The 25,415-nt window shown below is 52.7% G+C and overlaps 1 protein-coding gene and 1 long non-coding RNA gene across 6 annotated transcripts in view; one reads left to right on the plus strand and one right to left on the minus strand.

The window, feature by feature from the left end:
- Positions 1 to 3,250: 3,250 nt before the first annotated feature.
- Positions 3,251 to 10,818, minus strand: LOC113621014 (uncharacterized). Its single transcript, XR_003433000.1, has 3 exons — positions 10,509 to 10,818; positions 3,785 to 4,007; positions 3,251 to 3,459 (listed from the first exon to the last, which is right to left on the minus strand). It is a non-coding gene; the product is annotated as an uncharacterized LOC113621014 (long non-coding RNA).
- Positions 10,819 to 16,034: 5,216 nt separating this feature from the next.
- The window catches only part of MICALL1 (MICAL like 1), a 31,635-nt gene continuing 22,254 nt past the window's right edge, over positions 16,035 to 25,415 (plus strand). For 2 of the 5 annotated variants that reach the window (XM_027107610.1, XM_027107609.1), the window contains exon 1: positions 24,470 to 24,734. Coding sequence is in view for 3 of the 5 variants with exons in the window: in XM_027107609.1 (XP_026963410.1) it covers positions 24,607 to 24,734 (128 nt within the window). In the remaining 2 variants the exon portion in view is untranslated. Of the gene's footprint in view, positions 16,492 to 20,706; positions 20,756 to 21,192; positions 21,335 to 24,469; positions 24,735 to 25,415 lie in introns of those variants that run through there. The other 3 variants (XR_003433001.1, XM_027107608.1, XM_027107607.1) reach the window with 3 other exon arrangements.

The raw sequence follows: 25,415 nt of genomic DNA on the forward strand, positions 1-25,415 counted from the left end.
AGCACAGATCATACTGATCTATAATAATAACAAACTTTACTGAAACTGGTTGTCTCAGGTAACTCACACAACCTACCCATCAAAGATCAAGTGTTCCTGGAGCTGTAGAAACTTTATATTCAGGAGTAAGGCCCTCAGAATGGTCTGAACACTGTTCATGCATTATCTCACTCTGGAGATGGGTAGATGTGGAATCCTGGTTTTATTGATGAGGAAAGTGAGGCTCAGAGTAATTAAATAGCTTGTCCAAGGCCAAAGCAGTAGGTAGTGAAGGCAGGTCTTTCGTTTCTCAAACTTGTGGTTTTACTTTAGAAAGCCCTACCCTAAGACTGGCAGCAAGAGGTGAAACAGCAATAAATACCCCATCAAAAACTGCATGGTCGGGACATCCCTGGCGGTCCTGTGGTTAGGACTCCGCGCTTCCACTGCAGGGGGCACGTGTTCCATCCCTGGTCTGGGAAGTAAGATCCTGTGTGCCGCGCTGCGTGGTCTATATTAGCTCCAAAGCAAGGGGTATTTCCTGGAACTTGGATGGGTGTAGCTGATGAGGTTGCTACCCCCCACCCAGTGACAGGGTTGCTGTGAATTCTGAAGCTAGGCTTTGTGCTGGTTCCTTTTGAGTTTTCTGGTTATAAGGGAGCTTGAGAACATGGAAAGAGCCGCTGGCTTGAAGGCATGACACCTAGATTCAAGTCTGAATTGTCTCACTAACTTACTATGTGACCTCTGGGCACACCTGAGGGTCCCTAGAGCCTGCGGCCAGGCAGAGCTGGGCCTGCTCCAGGGGCTTGGCATGGGGATGGCAGTGGCTGGAGCTGGGTGAACTGGCTTCCTCCTTATCTGGGGTGTCACCTGTCACTCGGGTGGACACCAGTGTGGCTCTTGGGGTGGAAGCTCCTGCTTGCAGGAGCCCCGTTCCTTGCATGTAAACAAGGATAGTAGAATCTGCCTTACTGGGCAGTCGTGAGGAATAAGTGAGATGCTCAGTTATTTATTTCTCCCCCGTGCTTGGAATTCATAAGCTCTTCTGTATCCTTGTTTCCTAGTAGTTAATGAAGGCTGGTCCCCGAAAAGATACGTCTATGTCCTAACCCCTGGAACTTATCAGTGTGACGTTTGGATAAAGATGTGAGTTCAGGATCTCAAGATGAGTGCACCCTGGATTATCCAGGTGGCCCCTAGATCCAATGACAAGTGTCCTTAGACACAGAGACACACAGGGAGGAGGGGACCACATGAAGACAGGCAGAGATTAGAGAGATGCAGCCGCAAGCTAAGAAACGCCTGGAGCCACCAGAAGCTACGAGAGGCGAGGAAGTGCTCTCCCCTAGAGCCGACACCTTGATTTTGGACTTTTCACCTCCAGAACTGAGAAGAAGTTTCTGTCTCAGCCACTAACTTTGTGGTAATTTGCTGCGGCAGCTCTAGGTGTCTAATAGAATGCCTGCTGTGTATCAGGCACATTATAGGATTTTATGCACAGAAGGTTGTATCCTTTTTTCTACAAGTGAGCCAGCCAGGCACTGCTAGGTGAGAGGGAAAAGGAAGTGGGTAAGAAACAAAACCCCTAGAAAACAAATAACAATTTTTCAGTTATAAAGAAAAAAAGCCCTTGTCCTTATGGGACTTAAATTCTAATGAGTGGAGACAGGTGGTAAAGCATATATAGTATGTTGGATGGCGAGGTATCTTGTGCAGAAAAATCCAGGGTAGGAGTTACCCCTTTGAATTGGATGGTCAGAAGAGATCACACTAATTGGTATCATTTGGTCAGAGACACGCAGTGGGCAAGGAGGCCACATTGCAGATACCTGAAGAAAGTGTTAGGAAGAGGAAACTGCAAGTGCAAAGGCCCTGAGGTCAGAGCATGTTTTGTATGTTGAGAGAATGTAGTGAAAAGGCCAGCTGGAGCAGAGCTAGCAAGGGCGAGGGAGGAAGAGGCCAGAGACCAGTGAAGCTCCCGGTCATGGGGAGTCATATAGGCCTTGTCGAGACTATAAAGGCTGTGACTAAGTCTGAGTTAGGAGGCCATTCTCCACCAGGGAGGTTACACAACTTGTCCAAGTTCCCAGAGCTAAAGAGGACCCAGGACAGAACCCAGGTCAGCCCAGCTCTAAAGGCTGTGCTGTCTCTGGAATGCCATCCTTCCTCCAAAAGGAAGGAAAACCAAAAGCAGCCTCTTAGTTAATATGTAATAAGTCCAAACATTCATAGAGCTCTTGGTAGCTTTCCAGGCACTTCATCTGTTACCTTGCTGGAGTCTAACGAGTGGCAGCATTGGGATCCTGCCAAGCGTTTGGATCGCCAGGCCAGTGCCAGCCAGGCCTTACTGCACCCCCGCCCCCAGTGCCTGTGTACACCCTGGTTCCCTGGCCTCGTTAAGAATGGCCCATGCAGTACCGTCTCTTCTGTACCCACAACCAGTCCTGACATTTGGCACTGGTGACTCATAGGATATAGACGCACCTGAGCACCCCCGGTGTTAACTTGTTTTGGTTTCACCACCAGAGTCTCATAGTTCATGTCAGAGTCTCCTGTCTCCGTCACTAAATTTATGCCAGGTCAAGGTGTGTTGTGTCTCACCCGGTCCCTCAGCACTCTTTTTTTTTTTCTGCTTCTTAACAGTAAACTTTATTTTTAAATTTTATTTTATTTTTTTTTAGGTTTTGGGGAAAATATTTTATGTGCTTTTTTTTTTTCTTTTGCGGTACGCGGGTCTCTCACTGTTGTGGCCTCTCCCGTGGCGGAGCACAGGCTCCGGACGCGCAGGCTCAGTGGCCATGGCTCACGGGCCCAGCTGCTCCGCGGCATGTGGGATCTTCCCGGACCAGGGCACGAACCTGTGTCCCCTGCATCGGCAGGCGGACTCTCAACCACTGCGCCACCAGGGAAGTCCTTTTATGTGTATTTTATTAATAAAATATAACATGCATTCACTTTTTTTTTCACACGCACACACACTGCATTTTATTTTTACAAGAGATAAATAAACTGACACGAAGCATTGTAAGTGGATGACCACAATAAAAGCAACAATGATTGCAATTACCAAACATGAAACACACTCATGCTATGTCATAATATTGGCATTCAGTCCAGTAATCCTCCACTGTAACAGCTCCTTTACTTTGCAGTGAAAATTGATTTGTATATTTTTTGCCTCTGAGTCCTTGTGGGAATTTTTTTTTATTCAAACAGAAAGTCACAAAAATTATAATCATCCTCATCAGTTCACTCAGTCCATGTAATTAATTTTTTTTCATCTTGATCTTTTGTTAGCACTTTTATAAATTCATCAGTTTTCCATTAGAGTTCTGAAAATGCTTATTCATTCAGTTCAGCAGTATAGTCAGCTACCAGAAACCTGTCCTCGTCAGAGTCTTTTCCATGAATTCCTTGAAGATGGAACCCTTTTATAGGAACATTTTTGCGAAAGCATCAGAGTACACCCAGAACTGTCTGTAAATGACAAAAGACTTAAAAATGACCACGGTTAAAGATTTGATGAAAGTTCATAATAATGCAATTGACAAGGAAATTTAGTTATTTCTGAGATATACATTTTAAAGTAATAACTAGAATTATGACTTATAACATTATACCAGAACATATAAGATTTTTAGAAATTTCATGTAATGTCTGAAACATTTATATTAACATATTTCCATACAAATAACCCAAAGAAAGTTTCGTATTAGTGGTTCTTTTGTTTGTTTGTTTTTTTATACTGCAGCTTCTTATTAGTCATCAGTTTTATACACATCAGCCTCAGCACCCTTCTTACCAGTAGATGGGCCATTTGAGGAGCTCAAGGTCACACAGAGCCAGTGTGTGAGAGCCTGGCTTGGGCCGTTTCCCAGTGTCTTGGCCCATGTCCCGCGGCAGTGCTGGGCAGCCGGCAGCCCTTGTGAGGGGGCAGGCACAGCTGAACTCCGCCTGGTACAGCTTGAGGAACGCAGGGCTTTAAGCAGCTGCAGCCAGTTCGCAGGGTTTTTATTCCAGCTTGCCTGGAGTGGAAGAAGCAGGTTCATAATCCTCCCACGCATAAAGGGAGTGAGGGTTTAATTAGCAGGGAATGGGGAGCTCTGGGTGGTGCCAGTTACCAAAAGTTCCTGCACCGGCAAGAGAAGGCAGCACAGCAAAGTGTGTGGCTCGGGCCTGGCCAGACCTGGGTTTGAATCCCGACTCCACATACTAGCTGTGTAACCATGGGCCAAGTTACTTAGCTTCTCAGTGCCTCACTTTCCTCATCTATAAAATGGGTAGCATTTCACTTGATTAAATTATATAAAGTACTTAGCACAGCACCTGGCTGTAGTGTGTGATTAGCGAATGAAGTCCATTATTATTAGCTGGCCATGACCTTGGAAATCACAGGCATAGAGTATATGGATCAGCAAGGCTACTTCATGGTGGAGCTGGGACTCGGAGCCTGCAGACTCACCCAGGGGCTTTCTCTACTCCCTGCTCGTTGGTGGACCCAAGGCAAGTCTGTGTAGGGACAGTGTGGAGACCAGTTCACAGAGAGGCTGAGACACTTGTCTAGAGCAGCCCAGCTGTAGAGGAGCTGGGGCTCGTGCAGAGTGGTGGCAGCAGGGGTGGAGAGAGGCTGGAGAATTCAAGAGCCATTTGGGAGGTTACAGAGGGCAGGACTTGGCAGTTGGCCAGATATGCAGGGGCAGGGGCGGGGAGATGCCCAGTCTTCTGGCTTTTGCAGCTGCGGAGACAGCGGAACCACGATTGAGATGGGGTGAGTGGGCAGGTTTGAAACAGGAAGCATGTGAAGGTGGGTAGAGAACTGGGTTCAGACAGGAGTTCAAGGACCCTGTGAGACATCCAGGTGGAGATGCCCAGGGTGTAAGACTTGGGCAGAGGCAGTGAACAGCTGGGGCCGGAACCCTGCTCTTCAGACCCCAAGGCTGGAGCTGGTTCCTCGCCACACAGACCAGCCTCTGGTGGCCTTGGCTTCCTTTCCACAGTGTGGACTGGACTGCAAGCCCCAGATGGGGCTTCTCTTCCCGGAATGGCCTTGGCCTTCGGTGGATACTGACCACCTCCTCATCTGCAAAATGAGGCACTGAGACCTGCTGTTGTCTGAAGGCTGCAGCCCTGCAGTTCTAGAATTCTGGGTAACATTCTAGGATTAAATGGGCCAGGAGCCCCCGTGAATACCTGAGAAAAGGGAGGCAGCAGTTGGGAGCAATGGCCTTTGCAATAAAGAGAATTAGTTGAATGAATGAATGATGAAGGTACAAGGAAGTGAATCAATGGGGTTCATCAAATGAAACGATATAAGTGTATCAATAAGTGATGGTGTGCCTTAAATCCTTTCTAGAAGGCAGATGCATAGAGTGAATAAATGATGAATGTATTCACTCTTCAGCAAATGAAGAGTGTGGGTGTGCTGCACTGGCTCTTCTTCCTGATGGCCTTTCATCCCCGTGCCCACCTGCCCCGCACACTGGAGAGGGGCCGGCCTGGGCTGTGGCTTGGGGTCAGGAGCCAGGCTGTGGGGTGGGGGAAGCACATCAGGAAGAGGTCGAGAGGGAGGCAGGGGGCGGCCAATTTGATCCAAAGCCTGACCAGCAACTTTCCTGATGTTTCTGAGAAGGAGGCGGGTACCGGAAGCAGCAAGTCATCCCGGTTCCCAGCTCCACATTCCTATCAAACCTGCGGCTGTATTCCTGGCCCCGCCCTTGATTAAGGTACCTTCCTCCTGTTCCCACCCCCACTCCCATTTCTCTCCCTGGGGCTGGTGGACCTGGAGGGTGGCCTTCTCCACTCTCTGATCAGGCAGGGGGCCTAGATACAAGTCCTGACACTGCCCTCTTAGAAGCTGGGAGATTTCAGGCAGGTTGCTTAACTTCTCTGGGCCTCTGCTTCCTCGTGCATCAAATGGAGTGAGTAGTTCTTCCCCACCTGCCTCCCTGGGCCCCTCTGAGCCTCAGCACATAAAGCTGTCGAGCATGATACAAGTGTTTGCTGTTACCCTTACCCGTCCCAGTTGTGTTGTATTGTGTCACCTGGAGATGAGGTTCGCCCTTGCTAACCTCTCTCTGTTCTATCTACCGGGAAAACAACTCACTCAGAGCTTCTGCAGGAAAGTCTCATGTTCTGTTTCAAATGGGAAGAGCTGCCTTGCTCACAGTTCCGTGTAGACAGTCAGGTAGGTGGGAGACAAACAGTCCTTTTCTAGCGTCTGACAGCCTTGGCAGGTGGTCTGACCTTCTGGCTGACAGAAATCTCTCCAGCCTGACAGCCCCTTCCTTGTCACTTGGTCCTCAGAGGAGAGGTGACCTTCCTGGGGTAGGGAGGCTCAGAAACTGTTTCCCACCTGCCTGCTTTTGACTTGCAGATCGGGCTGGGTTGATACTGAGGGGTAGTTGAGAGGGCTCCAGGCCCCAGGACCTCAACTGTAACCCCAGTCACCCCTAAAGAGTCCAAGCATAAACGAGGGCTGGCTTTGCAGACCCAACTCTAAGTCAGGCCCCTCTGGCCTCCCTCTCCCTCCTTCCTGCCAAATTTCTGCCCCTGAGCCCCACTGCAGAGCCACAGGAACCCAACTTAGTTAGGGCCTAGAACATTCCATCTGCATCCGAGCACCAACCCTGTTAGCCTTCCAGTGCTAGTCCTGTTTATTGCCATCGGAAGTGAGCTGGGAGTGAAACAGGAGGGAAGGGGGCAGGGCACAACCTTTGTTTTTGTTTTTGCGGTACGCGGGCCTCTCACTGTTGTGGCCTCTCCCATTGCGGAGCACAGGCTCTGGACGCACAGGCTCAGCGGCCATGGCTCACGGGCCCAGCCGCTCCGCAGCATGTGGGATCTTCCCGGACCGGGGCACGAACCCGCGTCCCCTGCATCGGCAGGTGGACTCTCAACCACTGCGCCACCAGGGAAGCCCAGGGCACAACCTTTGAAAGAATAACATAGCCCGAGGACATGACATAAACTGATTAAAACCAAATGGGTCCAAGATAGCAGACAAGTCGACTTCCACTAGACCTTGAGCCTCAGTATATGCTCACCGTAACACATCAGCAAGCTAAAGACACATCCACAGGCGCCATGGCAGTTCCAAGATCAGCCATAAAGATCAAGAAGTGGGCAGTGGCCCACTTCCTGGAAATCCCCGCCCCTTCCTGAAATAGCTGGAATACTCCTCCCACTCATTAGCCTATGAAATTACCCACCCCTATAAAAACTGACAACCCAGTACCCTAGTGCCTTTCTCACCTTCTGAGATGGCCCACGCTCTGTCTGTGGAGTGTGTTTCTCTCTAAATAAATCCACTTCTTACCTACCACTTTGTCTCTCACTGAATTCTTTCTATGATGAGACATCAAGAACCTGAGCTTCATTAAGTCCTGAAACCAGGTGTGTGATCTCCGTTGGAACACTGTGGGTTTGGGCTGGGTTTGAGTCCCGGCTGCGTGGGTTCGAGTCCCGGCACGTAGGTTCAGGTCCCAATGTGAGGTGCACGGTTTCAGGAGCATTGCTGCCAGGGCTGCCAGGGGCTGCAGACATGGGGCACCTGGGAGGTTCTTGCTCACCAAACTCACAGGTACATAGCAGTGAATGAACTTATAGTGAAAACTAGGTATGCAGGGGTGAACCAGACACGATGCTGGCCTCAGTCCACCAGCGGCACATCCTTGTGGTGAAAGTTCTTTGTGAAGTCAGAAAGAGCCAGACGGCGTCCTGACCATATTTTGACAGCTGTGTGGCTTCGAGAGGGCTTTACCCTCTCAGAGTTTTATCCTCATTAGTAAACAGTGATCATGTGAAGCTCACAGAGTTGTGAGAAACCAGAGGTAATGCACATTAACAAGAAAAACACCACATGGGAATTCCCTGTACGTCCAGTGGTTAGGACCCTGTAATTCCACTGCAGGGGGCACAGGTTCGATCCCTGGTCGGGGAACTAAGTAAGATCCCACATACTGCGTGGTGCAGCCAAAATTAAAAAAAAAGAAAGAAAGGGGCTTCCCTGGTGGCGCAGTGGTTGAGAATCTGCCTGCCAATGCAGGGGACACGGGTTCGAGCCCTGGTCTGGGAAGATCCCACATGTCGCGGAGCAACTGGGCCCGTGAGCCACGATTACTGAGCCTGTGCATCTGGAGCCTGTGCTCCGCAGAGAACAAGAGAGGCAGCGATAGTGAGAGGCCCGCGCACCACGATGAATAGTGGCCCCCGCTTGCCACAACTAGAGAAAGCCCTCGCACAGAAACGAAGACCCAACGCAGCCATAAATAAATTAATTAATTAAAAAAAAAAAGAAAGAAAGAAAGAAGAAAACACCACACACACACACACACACACACACACACACACACAATGTCTAGCATACAGTTAGTGTCAGTAAAGGTTATCTATCAGTATATTTTTTTTAACATCTTCATTGGAGTATAACTGCTTTACAATGGTGTGTTAGTTTCTGCTTTATAACAAAGTGAATCAGCTATACATATACATTTTTAAAATATGTTTTAAAAAATATTTATTTATTTAGGCTGCATTGGGTCTTCGTTGTGGCACACGGACTCATCATTGCAGCACGTGGGATCTCTAGTTGTGGCACATTGGCTCTAGAGCGCGCAGGCTCAGTAGTTGTGGTGTGCAGGCTTAGTTTGCCCCTTGACACGTGGGATCTTAGCTCCCCAATCGGGGAACAAATCCAAGTACCCTGCATTGGAAGGCAGATTCTTAACCATTGGACCACCAGGAATGTCCCAAGCCATCAATATTCCTAAGGATTGGAGACTTCCTGGTGGTGCAGTGGTTAAAATCCACCTGCCAATGCAGGGGACGTGGGTTCAAGCCCTGGTCTGGGAAGATCCCACGTGCTGCGGAGCAACTAAGCCCGTGCACCACAACTACTGAGCCTGCGCTCTAGAGCCCGCGAGCCACAACTGCTGAGCCCGCGTGTCACAACTACTGAAGCTCGTGCACCTAGAGCCCACGCTCCGCAACAAGAGAAGCCACCGCAATGAGAAGCCTTGAGTAGCCTGTGCACCGCAACGAAGAGTAACCCCTGCTCACCACAACTAGAGCAAGCCCGCACGTAACAAAGAAGACCCAACACAGCCATAAATAAATAAATAAATAAATAAAATATTCTTAAGGATCGGATCTCACAGCCTAATGGGGAGAGACACATATGCACAAATAAATGCCACACAGTGTGAGCCACTGTTCAAATGCCGTTTCCTCCACACAGCCTTCAGGGATAAAGCCTCAGTTCTCGGACAGGAGATGAGAGGCTCCTTGTGGAAGTGCTATAGCACTTTGTCCATCTCTATATCACCTCCCTCGTCTTGTCTTTCTGTGACTGTTTTTTGTGATTGTTTACATGTCTGTCTCCCACACTGGCCTGCCAGTCCCTCCAGGGTAGGCATGTGGAAATTTCTCTCTGAAATTGGCAAGGATTTCCCTGTAGTTTCCATCTAATTCAAGGGTGGGAATCTGTAAGAAGACCTGGAGTTGTGGCTTCCATCTGGGCCTGTCAGGGAAGGCTTCAGGGAGGAGGTGATGTCTGGGCTGGGCCTTGAAGCCTGTGCAGGATTTGGAACAGCAGCAATACGTGTTTCAGAGGAAGCCAAAAGGGGTGGGGGACAGCGTGGCAGGCTGGGGCCTCCCAAGCATCCTGTAGCATGGAGAGTAAGGGGCTGGGGATGGGGTTCGGCCCCAGCTCCCCCTCTAACTGCCTCTATCATCCTGGGCAAGCACCTCCCCTCCTTGGCTCCAGTCTCCTGTATACTGAGGGGCTTTGCTAAATGCTCCCAAAGGGTCCTTTCCAGCCTGGATATTTCAGTGGCTTCTTTGACCTGCCTCCGCTCCGGGGACAGACCCAGAAGGCAAAGTAGGAGTATCTCCCAGCTCAGAGAGAACCCTCCCAGTGACGGACAGCACATGGTCCTCTCTGCTCTGGAGGGTTTAATTGGAGAGTTGTTTCATTTTGGGGTAAGGGTTCAAACTTACTTGCCCAATCCCAGACCGATTTTCCAGAATGTGTATACAGTATGTGGGGAACAGTAGGGTCTGTGGAGAATGGCTTGGAATAGCTGCCTATCCTCAGACATTGCTGGGATTCCAGGAAACCGAGGCTCATCCCGGCAGGCTGGGACGGGGGCGCAGGATGCTGTCCTGGCACGCTCAGGGCATGCCTGTGGCGAAGTGAGGACCAGGAGAGCAGCGAAACCTCCCACATGCCTCCAGGCCCCAGCTTCCGAGGTCCCACAATGTTCCTATTGTCCACAGGGCCCTGCTCCCCCAGCGAGCAGCTCAGAGCCAAGGGCCTGGGTAGGGCCCTGAGAGAAAAGCACAGTGGTCAGACCCACATGGATCTTGGAGTCAGAGAAGCTTAGAAAAATGAAATCCTAGAATTAGAAGCTCACAGGTACTGAGGCTCCAAGCTGTCCAGACTGGAAGGATGGTCCACTTCCTAAAGTCCTGCTCCCTCCCCTGTTATTCTTTTCATTATGAAGTTATACTTGCTCTACCTGACTTACCTGGATTTCTTGTCTTCCAGTGACCTGCTGTGGCCCTCTGTGTGAGCAAATCTCCTCTTGCTTATTTGGGGCTGCTTTTGTTTTAAAATTAGAGCCCCTTTCGCTTCTAGCACTGTTAATTAAACTGCAAACGATGTTGTGTTGGTATGAGAAAGTTCATTTGTTTTTTCAAGTGACTGGTTAAGATTATGATCAGAGCAAGAGTCTAAAATTAATCAGCAGCAAATATTGGATGATTCCACTTATAGGAGGTGCCTAGAGGAGTCAAATACACAGAAAGCAGAATAGTGGTTGCCAGGGGTGGGGCAGGGGTGGCGGGCAGGTATTGGGTGTGAGTGCTAATGGGTACAGACTTTGGGGGGTAATGAAAATATTCTAAATAAAATAATGGTTGCACAACCCTGTGAATATACTAAAAACCACGAATTGTTCACAAGAGTGAACTTTATGGTATGTGAATTATATCTCAAAACTGTTATTTTAAAAAGTTATGCCTGCTGTTGTTACAAATTCGGACCATAATGACTTGTAAAAAGTGAATCTGGGACTTCCCTGGTGGCTCAGTGGTTAAGAATCCATCTGCCAATGCAGGGGACATGGGTTCGAGCCCTGGTCCGGGAAGATCCCACATGCCACAGAGCAACTAAGCCCGTGCGCCACAACTACTGAGCCTGCGCTCTAGAGCCCGTGAGCCACAACTACTGATGCCCTCTCGCCTAGAGCTCGTGCTCCGCAACAAGAGGAGCCACCGCAATGAGAAGCCCGCGCACCGCAGGGAAGAGTAGCCCCTGCTCACCGCAACTAGAGAAAGCCTGCGCATAGCAACGAAGACCCAACGCAGCCCAAAATAAATAAATACATAAGTTTATTAAAAAAAAAAAAAGTGAGTTTGCCACACCCCCATCTCACTCCCATAGTGAACCATTGACAGCATTTGGGTAGATTTTTTCCTTTCTTTGTGATGTTTTAAAATTCCATATATCTGCACATGTACATGTTCATATACATAAGTATACATGATATATATGTTATATATATATAAATTTTGTTTTGCAAAAATGGAATCCTAGTATATCTGTTATTTTACAGCTAGCTTTTTTCACTTCTTTTGAGGATGTATTTCCATGACACTTGTTAAAAACAATTTTATTGGGCTTCCCTGGTGGCGCAGTGGTTGAGAGTCCGTCTGCTGATGCAGGAGATACGGGTTCGTGCCCCGGTCCGGGAGGATCCCACGTGCTGCGGAGCGGCTGGGCCCGTGAGCCATGGCCGCTGGGCCTGCGCGTCCGGAGCCTGTGCTCCGCGACGGGAGAGGCCACGGCAGTGAGAGGCCCCCGTACCGCAAAAAAAAAAAAAAAAAAATTTTATTGAAGTATGGTTGAGTTACAATGTTGTGTTAATTTCTGCTGTGCGGTAAAGTAACTCAGTTATACACATATATATATTCTTTTTTTTCATATTATTTTCCATTATGGTTTATCACAGGATATTAAATATAGTTTCCTGTGCTATACAGTAGGACCTTGTTGTTTCCAGGATATTTTTTTTGTGTGTGGCCACACCGTGGGCATGTGGGATCCTAATTCCCCGACCAGAACCTGCGTCCCCTGCAATGGGAGCGTGGAGTCTCAACCACTGGAGCGCCAGGGAAATCCCCCAGGACGCTCTTTTTAACAGCTGGTGGTTTTCTGTTTTCCAGCTGTATTGAAACTCAATTATGCTGTCCCTCATGAACATTTAGGTTGCTCCCAGTGCTTTGCTGTTAGCGAACAATGACCATCTTTGTATGTGCATCTTGAGGCCCCTGGGATAGTATTTCTGGAGGATAGAGTCCTAGAAACAGGCCTACTGCATCCCAAGGTGGGCAAAGGCCCACCTTTTATAGATATTGACATTGAACCTTTGACAGGTGACATATTTATCCAGGGTCTCCCAGCAAGTCAGTGGCAAAGAGAGTAGGTGGTGAGTGAAATGGGGCCAACCAGGCATCACCTCCCACACCCAGGAACGCACAGACACAGGTGGACTTCCGGCTCTGAGAGAGAAGCGGCCCCCAGCCCCCGCCTCTGAGCAGGCGCAGAGTCAGGTGGGGACTCAACAGCCAGAGATTCCCAGAGGCAATGATGACATTCTTTTCCCCCTCAGCTTCTCCAGGTCCCCACCATGGCCATTCCTCTCCCTTTCATCTTTCTGAAATTTACCTTGAGATCTGTGTGTGAAAATAAGTGTAAGCTGTAAGTGCTGGTCATTCATTCACTCAGCCATTCCCACCAGTGCTCATTCGACATCAGCTTCTCCCCCCACTCCCCCCCCACCCCGTGGGGTTTTTCTTCATTCTGCCTTTGCATCTCCCTCCATCACAGCCCTCCTGCAAAGCAGGCTGGCAGGAAGAATGGGAAGTGGAAAGTATGGCATCCTTTCCCAGACTAGTCAGGGCCCTCCTCTGGACGCCTGCTCTTCCTTCGGGCTTCTTTTTCCTTTGCCCCTTATCATTCTGGACGAAGAGTAGTCACTAGCCTGTCTCACTCACCACACTAGCCAGCACTTCCCTGCCAGGATCCTGCCTCGTGCTATTACTGGGAATAAATTAGAAGGATTCCAACTACCTGCAATGATCTCTCACTGGCTCGCATCCGACTTGCTTTCTTGGGGGATGGGTGTCATTCAGCTCAAATGTTCCCACCACAAAGAGGCCTTCCCTGGAAGCCCCGTCTGTTCCCATGGTTCTCTGTCACAGTGTCTTACTTTATTCTCTTCCAAGCCCCCTTCACCATCTAAAATGATCTTTGTTGCTTTATTTGTTCCCTGCCTGTCTTCTCCATTAGAATGTTAGTTCCATGAGGGCAGGGATCCTGTCTTGTTCACCCTATCTACCCTGGAGCTCCCCAGCCAAGGAGCAGGTACTTGGTCAATATTTGTTGAATCCATGTTTGAATATAAATGCATGCACAAGGTCTGGAAGGTTCGACTTCATACTGACAACCATGGGACTTCCCTGGTGGTCCAGTGGTTAAGACTCTGTGCTCCCAGTGCAGGGGGCCCAGGTTCGATCCCTGGTCAGGGAACTAGATCCTGTGTGCATGCCACAACTAGAGACCCAACGCAGCCAAATAAATAATAAATAAATAAATATTAAAAAAACAAAAAACTGACAACCGTGCCTACATCTTAGGAGGGGACTGGGGTTGAGGGAGACAGTCAAGTAGGAACTTTAGCTTTATTTTAAAATTTTTGATAAGGAGAGTGTATTTACTTCTTAACTGATAGTTAAAAAATAAACACACCAAACGAAGGGCCCAAATCCCTTCGTCCTAATCCTGATATTTTGGTATGATTTTGGGCTGGTGACCTGACTCGCATAGCTGTCTGTGGCTTCTGGCCTCACCTGTAAACACAGTCCCACCTCCCACCTGAACCCTGGATTTACAGCCTGCACGGCATTTGTCCATTCATTATCTCACCGGATTACCCACAACCTTGGGACGCAGGCAAGGCAAAGATTATTATCCCAATTTTATAGGGTAAGAAATTAGGGTTCATAGGGGTGGAGTTGTCTGGCCTGTGGTCACACAGCTGTGGTCATGGAGGCCCTTGCCTCCTATCATGATGAGCTGACTCAGATAATGAGTTTCTAAACCCCACAAATGGCTAATTAGGGCCCAGAGGCTGGGCTGGGTGAGCTACTATCATGGCAAAGGGATCAAGGTCAGATCTGAAACTGTCTTCAGGGACCTGAAGGGAGCCCCTTGGGCTGGTGAGGAGAGGAATATAATCCCTCCTGGGCTTTAATGAAGAGTACTGGTGGTCTTTGGAGGCCAAGGTGGGTGTGTGAGCCCAAGTCCCTGATTTAACGAGAGTACCTGGAACCCTCCTTTCTTAGAGTTGCTTTCCCACAGGGACAGGGCCGGAGGCAGCAGCGAAGGGTTGGTGAGGGGCCAAGGGGGCTGGCCAGGCAGCCTGGCTCATGGCAGCCCCTTCCTAGGTAACCTGAAAGTTGGCGTTCTGGGCCAAGATGGTGGCCTCCCAGCTGTGGACAGATCCAGGGTGTGAGGCTGCCCCAGGCGGGCAAGCTGGGGTCCCCTGGGTCATAATTGTATTCCGAGCTGGGACTCAGTGAACCTTTGAGGAGGTGGGATTCCCCAAGTTGGCCTGTTTCCTCCATAATTTACTCACAAAGGTCCAAGGGACAAGCTGGGTACAAAATGTTTTCAATCCATTTTATCGCATGTTTACCAGGCACCAGGTATCAATAGTTAGAGTTTATGAGTGAAGACTAATTGTAAGGCACATCTTACTCCTCTCAGCCACTTTGTAAAGCAGGAATTATCCCCATTATTAAGATGTGGCAACTGAGGTTCATGGAGGCACACGGTCACACGGCAGAGTGAGTGGGGAAAGCCAGGATTCCAGCCTGGGTTGGTACACCCCTGTTCTTTCCATTCCTCCAAGGGCTGATGGCTGACAGAGATGAGTAGGATCCCGCTCCTTCCTTTGGGGGGAGTGGTGCGACAGACTCATCCCAGCTAACTATTGCACTGGTCAGAGTGATGTCACTGCCACGGCAGCCTAGTGGAAACTGATTCATCTCCTGGAGGTCGGGAGAGGCCTCTGGGGAGGGTGGCTAACCCAGGTCTGGATGGGGGAGCAGGAGAATGAGGCTGCAGAGGTTCCAAGGCCAGACACCCAATGTCCCATTAGACAAGGGCCTGCTTCCCATAGGTCCTTCCCATGGGACCCCAACCCCCCCAACCCTAGTCAGGATGCCCCAGTGGGGAGGGGTGAGATCCCTGACCCTACACAGGGGGTGAGGAAAACTCTGCAGGACCCCTTGTCAGGCTCAATACATCACTGAGTGGACACCTGGACCACTGTGGTGGTGGTGGTGGTGGCGTCCCATGGGAAGGGCCCCGGGGTCCCATGGGTGGGAGCATGGAGTCTCCCGGTCCGGCTCTGGGGGGAGGGGAAGGTGGCAGACAGAACTACCTGTAGGTCAAGGGTGTTTTGGAGTGGTGAGACAGGGTGAATGAAGCTAGTGGTCATCTGGGGGTGCTTTGGGGTCTGCAGGGGAACTGCCTGATTGGCCGGGGGTGGGGAGAATGCCTCCGCAAAGTTTCAGGCCAGGGGAATGTGGGGGATTTGCAGGTCCTTAGAGTGGGAAGCACTCAGGATGGGAGGAAGAGGAGACTTCCCGGTGGGCAGCGTGGTGGAGGAAGAAGTCACTGTGGGGAGGGGCTAGTTTGCGGTGGGTGAGGGGTTCAGGGGCCATCCCAGAGTTCTTTGAGGAGTCCACGGCGGGGAGTGGGAAGGGGTGACCGGGATCGCCGAGGAGAGGGGCGGTGGGGTGCTGGGCACGTGAGGCGGGTGGGGGTGCGGGGTCCGCGTCTGGGGGGCGGAGCCACCGCTGGGTGGGGCGCCAGGCCGCCGCCCCCTCCCCGCTCCCCCGCGGCGGCGGGCGGGGACCGAGACCAGCGGGACGACCGCGCCCGCGGCCGGCCCACAGCAAGGGGAGCGGGCGGCAGTGAGTAGGCGGCGGCCGGCCGGGCCGGGCCATTCGGGCAGCGGCTGCTCGGGCAGGTCCGGGCAGGGCCGGGCGGGAAGCAGGCAGCAGATCCGGGACCCCGCTCCGGAGCCCGAGCGAGGACTCCGAGGCCGCGGCCCCGCCTCCTCCCCGCCCCGCGCCCGCCGCTAGCGGGTCGCGCCCCGAGCTCCAAGCCGCGCCGGCTGGGCCGCGCCGGAATCATAGCCGCAGCCGTAGCTGGAAGCCGGCCCGAGCCGGGTCCAAGGGTGAAGCCCAGTCCCGGCGGCGCCCGGAGCCGGGCCCGAGCCCCGCGCGGCTCATGGCGGGGCCGCGGGTCGCGCTGCTGGCTTGGTGCCGCCGCCAGTGCGAGGGCTACCGCGGCGTGGACATCCGCGACCTGAGCAGCTCCTTCCGCGACGGCCTGGCCTTCTGCGCCATCCTGCACCGGCACCGGCCCGACCTGCTGTGAGTGCCGGGAGGGCGGGCGGCCGGCCGGGGCGCAGGGCGGCGCGGGCTCGAGCTGGGGACCCCCGCCCCGCTCAGTGACGCGGAGCCGGGGCGGCGGCAGGCGCCGCCCCCGGAGGCCGAGACTCCCACCCTCCCGCGGGCCCCCAACGCCTCGCGGAGACCCTCTGACCCAGGGCACCCCTCCCCCACTTGGCCTCTTTGACCCCGCCCACTGGAACACAGCCCGCCTCCCATGCTGGTCTTTCTGCTGAGGCCCTGGCCCCGCCCACAGGGCACTGATTTCCGCCCAAGGGACACCGAAGCCTCCAAGGCCTTGCCTCTTTGAAGGAGCACCGAGCCCTCCTGGGGACCCTGGGCCTTTCTTACACTAAACTCTTAAACAGGCACTCTGAGCAGCCCCCTCCACGTGGGGCATTGAGGCCTGTTCCCTCTGTGGGGCCCCCTTGCTTTGATTCCCCCATGCGATCATGTTTCCAGGGCACTAGCACAGTTCCTGACACAGAGGAAACCCTGGGTTAATAGAGGTCAGATGAATGGATGTAACCCCCTCCCCATTAGGACACAGACCTGTCTCCCCAGGTGTGTTCTGCATGACTCTGCTGTCCTCAGTGGGGCAGGGCAGGGAGGCTGAATGAATACCCCTAGGGTCTGACCTACAGCCCTAATGGGCTGCTCCAGGGTGTGAAATGGCCTCTTCTTGCCCCCAGGTGCCCAGTGAGGTTCCACGGGAAAATTTATTCAGACCCCAGAACAGTTGACTTGGTGTTTCTATCTCAGCTCCCTCTTCCTTGGGCCCTGGAACCTCTTCCATTCATTCATTCATAAAACACTGAGTGCATGTTTATCTGGCAGCTGCCATTCCTTGTACTTCCGGTCTCATCTGCAAACTGGGGACAAGAGTCATGGTCTTTGTCTGTCTTGCTTACAGCCCCTCGGACAGGGCTCCCCAAGCCTGACAGGGTCTGGAGTCTTTGTGTGTCTGTTCCACCTCCTGTGCTCCCCAAAGACAGCACCTGGGAGGCTTTGATGAAGGAGGGAAGGAAGGGAAGGATTGCCTCAAGGATTCGATGGTGTAGATGCATTTATTCTGTACCATGTAGGTGGTGGGGTGGGCCCTGGAGGAGAGGGTTTTGGGGGGTGTGGATGCAGAAGCGAACGAGATGAGGTGGAGATGTAGGTGGGCTGCTGCCTCTTGTGGTGCCTGTGGCCCGGGGTAAGGGGGCTCAGGAGCCGCGCCTTGAAGGTTGGAGAAGGAGGGCACCCAGATTGGACCCACGCATTAGAGCGGAGGGCTCAAGGGGTCTTCAGTTTTGGCTGGGGGGCAAGTGGTGGGGCAGGGTTGGCCAGTGTGTGACAGGACTTAGGTGTCAAGCTAAGCCACGCAATGGACCTGAGCCTGCCAGCACAAAGTGCAGGCTGCTTGGTTTCCGGTCAGCTCCTCCATGTCTTAGGTGTGCAACCTTGGGAAAATCACTGGATCCCTCCAGGCATCAGTTTCCTGGTCAGTAAAGGGGGGTTGATAATAAGACCTACCTCACAGGATTGTTGGGAGAAATTAAATGGGACAATGAACATTCAATTAACGTTAGTTATTATAAGAAGTGTTATTAAGCAGGAAGGGATGATGAAAGTGTCTCATTCCTTCGTTTATTCCACAAATGTCTGCAGAGTTATACTCTGTGCTGGACACTGTGCCTGGTAATGGAAATAACTACTAACCAACCAAGAGGCAAACCCCACACAGTCCCCCATGGCCTATGTGGGTAACAGATGTATAAGCAGTGCTGATAACTCCACGTGGGAAGTGCTGTATCAAAGGGCTAGGTTGGGAGGGCCTCCCAGCCGTCACATAGACTTCAAGGAGATAGTAGGAGCTGGGTCAGGGCTGAGGGAAGGGCATTCCCGGCAGAGGGGACCACCTGAGCAGAGACACAGGCGGCACTGTTGGAGCCCATAGCACAGGGCAGGGAGGGCTGGGAGATGTGGCTGAGCCAGAGTGCTTAGGGCTTCCTGCTGGCTAAGGAGGGTGGGTGGATGGGGCCACAGGGAGGGATGTGGCTAGAGTTCGTGTGGAGTGGAGGGGGCTTCCCTCCTGCGAAGAGATCCAGAATCAGGTCCAGGCATTCATTTGCAAGGCAGGCCAGCATCTGGGCTGCCAGCCCATTGCACGGGAGAAAAACTGAGGCCCGGGTCCTATATGAGGCATAGAGAGGACCTCGGTGATGGCTAGGGAGGATCTCCATGAGAGTAGGGCTGGGGTAGGGGCGAGGGCAAGCACCATCTTCTAAAGTGGTTCAGGCTTCTCGAGCTGTGGGCTCATCCCCCTCCTCAAATCTAGGCACCAATCTAGGCATGGTCCCTTGAGGGACCGTGTGGGTTTCAGTTTTGTGCTCCTCACCTCCCCCAGAGCCAAATAGAACTTCCCAGCCTTCGAAAACTCTCAGAAAATATGTTTCCAAAGCCTAAATGTTGATTAGGGACGAAGGTAGGGGAGGGAGAAGTGGAGGAAAAATTGTAGTATCGTGGGGACCTTTACAGTTTTCACGCTGTTTCCGGCATTTATGCATTCAGTAGACATTTATGGAGTGCCTGCTAAGGACCGGGCACTGTGGAGGGTGTTGAGTGCGCGCCGTGAACAAAATGTGACCCTAGCCTTCTAAGAACACTGCTGGGAGACTGAAATAAACGGCCCAGACAAGCTGCTTTTGTCTCATTCAGCCTCAGAACAAGCTTTTGTTGGGGGCTGGGCTGGTGTCACAGTGTCCCCGAGGTTTAGAGAGGTTGTGTAGCTTGCTCGGGGTCACACTCTTAGGCAGTGGCCAAGCAAGGGGAGGAGTTCGGGACCCAGCTGAGGGGAGAAAGAAGCGGTCTGGCCAGAGGTGGCCAAAGGGGCTGAAGTGCATACACAATCCCCTCCCCAGTCCACTCCGCCTTTTGGCCTTCGGCACCTCCTGGGGTTTGCAAACTACCCCTTCCTGCCTTGGCCCACGTTCACTGTACCTTGATCTCTGCCTGGAGAAGTTAGCAGGCGGCTGGGCAGGAGGAGGAGGGCTCTCTTGTGTCTGTGAGGCCGGCCTCTAACAAGCCTGGTCCTCCCCACCAGCCTGGGAGGTGGTACGAGGGCTTCCCCTAGTTTGCAGATGGGAAAATGAAGACCACAAGGACTGCCAACCCGCCCAAGGTCACACAGCCTGACCTGGAAGAACAGGGCCTGGGACCCAGACTTTGGAGGCCGTACTGCCTTCTCTGGCCTCTGGGCCCAGGTCTCAGGCAGTCAGGCTGCAGTTTCCAGCCATAGAAGGACAAGGCTTGGGGCGGGTGCACCCAGGAGGCTGCCGAGCAAGAAGGCTGGGTCTCCTTCGCTGGTTTCAGCCACTCCAGCAGCTGGAGCCAGGAGGTGAGGAGGGGAATAAATAAAAGCTAGGTTACTCCGGCAGGCCCTGCCACTTCTCACCTGTCCCAGCTTAGGAACTGGGACACCCTTCACTGCTCCCTGAAGGATGGTGCCCCCAGGAGTGGCTCAGCAGGGTTGGCCGACTGTTCAGTGCCAGCAGCTCTGGAGAATGTACTATTTCCAGGCTGGTTCAGACTTGTTCTATTTCCGGCCCCATTGGAACACCGTTCCTCTTCGGCCCGGGTTAGGGTTTCAGCAAGTTGGTGTGGCTCTCCAGGTTTGTGACATGCAGTGGAAGGAACAGAAATGTGGATTCCCAGGGCGGCTTCCTCTTCCCGGGGTGGCTTCCTCTCTCTGGGCCTCAGTGTCCCTATCTGTAAAGTGGGGTGAATACCTGCCAAGTAGAGTTGAAAATAAATTCAAGACAGGAGCTCAGCCCAGTGCTCCGCGTGAGGCCAGCAATCTGTGGGTGTCCTTGTCGTCACCAGCACTGGTCCTGGTCTTAGTTTTGTCTTTGCCACTGAGTCAGGACATGGCTTCCTGGGGGATAAACTTGAAGCTGGGGCTTTTCAACCCCGCCCCTTCTGAGTGATTTCCAGCCTCTGCTTGGAGGCCCCCAGGGGCCGTGTGCTCATTCTCTGCCCCACCTGGCAGCCCCCGCTCTATTAGCACGCGTTCCTTGCCTCAGTTTCCTCCTCCAGAGTCCCCTCCCCCAACCCTGCTGAGACCCAGGCTGGCTGGGCTGTGGTCACCTCCACTGGTCACGCCCCTGCCCCAGCCCTCTCCTCAATGCTCCCCCCCCACTTTGTCTCTTGCAGAGAGTTTGATTCACTTTCCAAGGACAATGTCTTCGAGAATAACCGTTTGGTGAGTCCCCCAGACAGATGGAAGCCCACGAGGCTGTGTGTTTTGGGAGCGTGTGTGTCGGAGGGCAGGGGTCTTGCAGGGCAGGAGCTGAGGTGAGGGGCTCATGGACCAGCTCCCAGAGCAGCTGCCTTGCACTGGGGCCCTGGCCGCTCCTCTCCCCACCCCCTGCTCCCCTCTGGCCCACTTGTGCCTGGAGCACCAGACCTTCCCCTTCTCCAGGTCACAGTCACCCCTGCCCTCATCGCCCTCATCCCGCTGAGCAAAGCTGGGTCTGTGCAGAGTGGCGCCCACTGACCCTGCCTCATCTTCCTCTTCCTGCTTGTGACTGCTTCTGTGCACCCCCCATCCTTCTCCCACCCCTGCACCTGCCCCCCACCCCACACGTTTCCCCCCCCTGCCTCAAACCTTCCCCCACCCTGGCATCTGCACGCCCCCAGGCCTTTGAAGTGGCTGAGAAGGAGCTGGGAATCCCTGCTCTCCTGGACCCCAGTGACATGGTCTCCATGAGTGTCCCTGACTGCCTCAGCATCATGACCTACGTGTCCCAATATTACAACCACTTCGCCAGCCCTGGCCAAGGTGAGAGGGGTGCAGCCCTTCAGGGAGGCTGGCCCTGGGGGCGGGGCATGTGTCACACTGTCTTCTGAGGTGCAAACAGGCACAGGGAGGCAGCTCATCATTCATTCACTCACTGAAATATTAATTGAGTAAAATAACACTGTGCTGGGCCCGGGGGACACAGCGGTGAAGGAGATTGCTGCCTTCGGGGAGCTCATAGCCTGGCGGGGTAGACAGACAACAAACGCGTGAACCAGTAACTGAGTGAAATAATGTCAGAGGAGGGAATTCCCTGGTGGTCCAGTGTTAAGGACTCGGCGCTCCCAGTGCAGGGAGCACGGGTTGAATCCCTGGTCGGGGAACTAAGATCCCACAAGCCACTTGGTGAGGGGAAAAAAAAAAAAAAATTAATAATGTCAGAGGAGACAAAGCAGGACGAGTTCATCCGCTGTCTGTGAGTTCACCTCTCTGGCACCCACCCTCACTTCCTGTTTGCAGACACCTCCCTGGGGTTTTTTTTCCTCCAGTGGGGAAGTGGTCCTGTAGGGCTGTTGTGCAGCATCTTCCCCAGCAGTGACCTTCAAGGCCTGAGAACTAAGAGGCTGGGGAATTGTGCGGGGTGGGATAGGGGGGTGGGGGTGGGGGGATGGGAGGCTGCAAGGGTATTTCTCGGCCCTGAGTCAGGTCACTGGGTAGCTACTGAGCCTCCTGCCTGGAGAGTCCCCATGTGGGAATCTCTCCTGGGCCTTGTCTTCCGCAGAGAGGAAATGGGCTCAAAGAGGGGAAGGGAGGAGCTCAAGGTCACACAGCAGGAAAACCAAGTTCAGGTGTCCCAACTCCTGCGCTGTGTCACTGCTGTCAGGGGTCCTCTGGGGGTGGGCACCTTGCCCCTCCACTGCCATGTCAGTCCTTCCTCCAGCCTCTGCTCTCCATTTGGACAATCTCAGCCCATCTCTTAAAAGAAAAGTATTCTAGGAAGTACCGATTTTCTTTTTCTTACTAGGAGTAAAACATGCTTACTGTAGAAAATTAGAACATAGAAAACATAAAAATTAAAAGATTAAAATAATCTGTTACTCCCCATCCCCCCCATAATGCTAGGCATTAATATTATAATTGAACAAATAACATTATATGTATTTTACTAGAAATAAAAATGAAAGTATTTCTCAACTGCCGAGTGTCTGGTGAGAGGCAGGTGGACTGAACGTTTCTGTGCTGCCATTTACTGTCTGGGTGACAGTGGGCCACAGGGTCACCTCTCGGCTCAGGGTCCCCTTTGCAGTGAGGATAAGAACAGCATCCGTCTTGCAGGGTTGATGGGAGTAAATGAGGAAGGATGACCTGTGTCTGGTCCTTACTGAGGACTCAAGGTTACTATTATTATTACTTTTTTATTCCATTGGTTAGAATTTAGCTTGCTCACCTAGAATCACAGTTCAGTCGTATCTTCTGGAGGGTTCCCTGTGGCCAAACCCCGATCTCCCTCTACTAAGCTCTTCTCTGGAGGGCCTCCTTCCGGGGACCTGTGGGCTGGGCAGGTGGGGCAGGGCCCTTGGTAATACTGTCAGTGGTGCCCACTTTGTTCCCGGTCCTCACCAGGCACCCTGGGAGTGAGGTCACCCTGGTGGCCCAGCTCCCCGTGTTCTGCCCGGGGCAAGAGCACCCCCTGGGCCTGTGGGGAACTCCTGTTGCTAAAGGCACAGCTTGTGCTACCATACGGCTTGGCCCCTAAATGCAAACCATTTTTATCCCACCTGCTGCTCAACCAGAGGGAATGCAGCGAGGTGTTCCAACGCTGGAGGCGAAGCTGGCTCTTAGGCTCCCCCAGATGGTCCTCTTCTGTACCTTCTGGGTGAGGGGAGGGATTTCAAGGGTAATTTTGACCAGGCTTGACTTTCACTGTACTGGGTAACTTTGGAAGCTGGCTGTGGCTGAGACAACACCGTGCCGTGCTCTCCTTTCATCTCGTGCCAGGCTCCGTGGAGGCCGGTGACCCTGGGCATGTCAGCTGACCCCTGACCTCCAGGAGCCACAGCCTAGTCTGGAACCAGAGTGTGACGGAAGGAAGCCCAGTGGCTGAGGGACTCAGAGGAGGGGTACCTCCCCCCTACCAGGGTGACAGGGGTGGTGTCATCAGGATGAAGCCCAGTTTCTTAGCGGGGCCCCTGAGGGCCTCTCCCCACTTAGCTTAAGCCACTCACTGCCCCTGCTGTAGTCATACTGAATTTCTTGTGCTGCTTTGAATGTATCACATCCCTTTACTGCTAAGCCTTTCTTCTTGGTGATCCTCCAGTCCCTGTCCTCACCCCCCATGCTCTGGCACATTCTTTCCTACTCATCCTCTCACCCCACATTTTGCCTCCTCCAAGCAGCCTGCCCTGATATACTCCAGGTGTTCTTATAGCCCCCTGCCCCGTGGTGAACATATAAGACTCTGGTCATAGTATCTCAATTACTCCCTCTCCCCTGTAGACCTGCTACATGACTCCAGCACCTGGCACTTGTTCATTCATTTAACAAATATTTATTTCGCCTCTACTGTGTGCCAGACACTGTGCTAGGTGCTAGGGAGAGAGCTGAGAACGATACAGACTCACAGAGCTTGCAGTCTAAAGGATGGGGGAGGGAGAGAGAGAACAAAGTAATTAATATAATTGCAGATAAGTCCGATAAGCAAACAAAATAAGGTAATGGTATAAAAAGCAAAGAGAGGGGCTTCCCTGGTGGCACAGTGGTTGAGAGTCCGCCTGCCGATGCAGGGGACGCGGCTTCGTGCCCCGGTCCGGGAGGATCCCACGTGCCGCGGAGTGGCTGGGCCCGTGAGCCATGGCTGCTGGGCCTGTGCGTCCAGAGCCTGTGCTCCACAGCGGGAGAGGCCCCAGCAGTGAGAGGCCCACGTACCGCAAAAAAAAAAAAAAAAAGCAACGAGAGGAGGAAGTGGCTATTTCAGGTGAGTAGTCATGGAGGGCTTCTCTGAGGAGGTGACATTTGAGCTAAGCCTTGAACAAGGAGGAGAAGGAGGCCATGTGAAGATCTGGGGAGGAATATTCCAGGCAACGGGGCAGCAGGGGGCCTGTGTGCTCCAGGGGAGTGAGGGGGAAGGAGGAGGTGAGGCCAGGGTTGGGGTGGGGGTAGGGGGTGGGGGGGTGGGGTAGTGGTGGTGGTAGGGAGTGGGCCCAAAATTTTTGACCATGACTCATGGTAAGAAATATGTTTCCCATTATAATCCATGTTCATGTACACATATGTCACTGAAACAAGTTTCAGGAACCGATTCTTCCCCTTAAAACATGAGATGCCCGCAGATCTTTCCTTCTAATTCATCTTTACAATATGCTGGTTGCCATCCACTCAGTCGATTTCAGGGTCCATTAATGGATTGTGACCTGAGGTGCTGGCAATGCTACCTTAGACCACAGTAAGGAATTTGGATTTTTTTTTTTTTTTTTTTTGGCCGGGCCTCACAGCTTGCAGGATCTTAGTTCCTCAACCAGGGATCCAACACAGGGCCCCCTGCATTGGAGGCGCCTAACCACTGGACCACCAGGGAATTCCCTGGATTTTATTTTTAAGAATTAGCATAGGCTTCCCTGATGGTGCAGTGGTTGAGAGTCCGCCTGCCGATGCAGGGGACACGGGTTCGTGCCCCGGTCTGGGAAGATCCCACGTGCCGCGGAGCGGCTGGGCCCGTGAGCCATGGCCGCTGAGCCTGCGCGTCCGGAGCCTGTGCTCCACAATGGGAGAGGCCACGACAGTGAGAGGCCCGCGTACCGCAAAAAAAAAAAAAAAAAAAAAGAATTAGCATACAGTAGTATTGATTTATCTTTTGGTATACAGGTCTCTGAATTTGGGGGTTTTATTTTAATCACTGGGTACAGAGTAGGTGCTTAGTGGGTATTTGCTGAAGTAATGAAGGAGCAGAGTCATGGAGGAGGCGGGTGGGCTGGGCGGTGGGTTTCTTCTGGTTCGAGGGCGTGCAGGCAGGGTTCCGGGCTGCACCTGCCCACTTGGGCTTGGGTGGGGCAGCTTCTCGGCCCCAGGGAGCCAGCCCATCTTCCTGAACCTTCAGGCCGGCGCCATGTGGTTCCTCTTCTTTCCT

Source organism: Aethalodelphis obliquidens, unplaced genomic scaffold (assembly GCF_003676395.1).
Source record: "Aethalodelphis obliquidens isolate GAN/ISIS:26980383/991018 unplaced genomic scaffold, ASM367639v1 scaffold8, whole genome shotgun sequence".
Taxonomy (NCBI): Eukaryota; Metazoa; Chordata; class Mammalia; order Artiodactyla; family Delphinidae; genus Aethalodelphis; species Aethalodelphis obliquidens.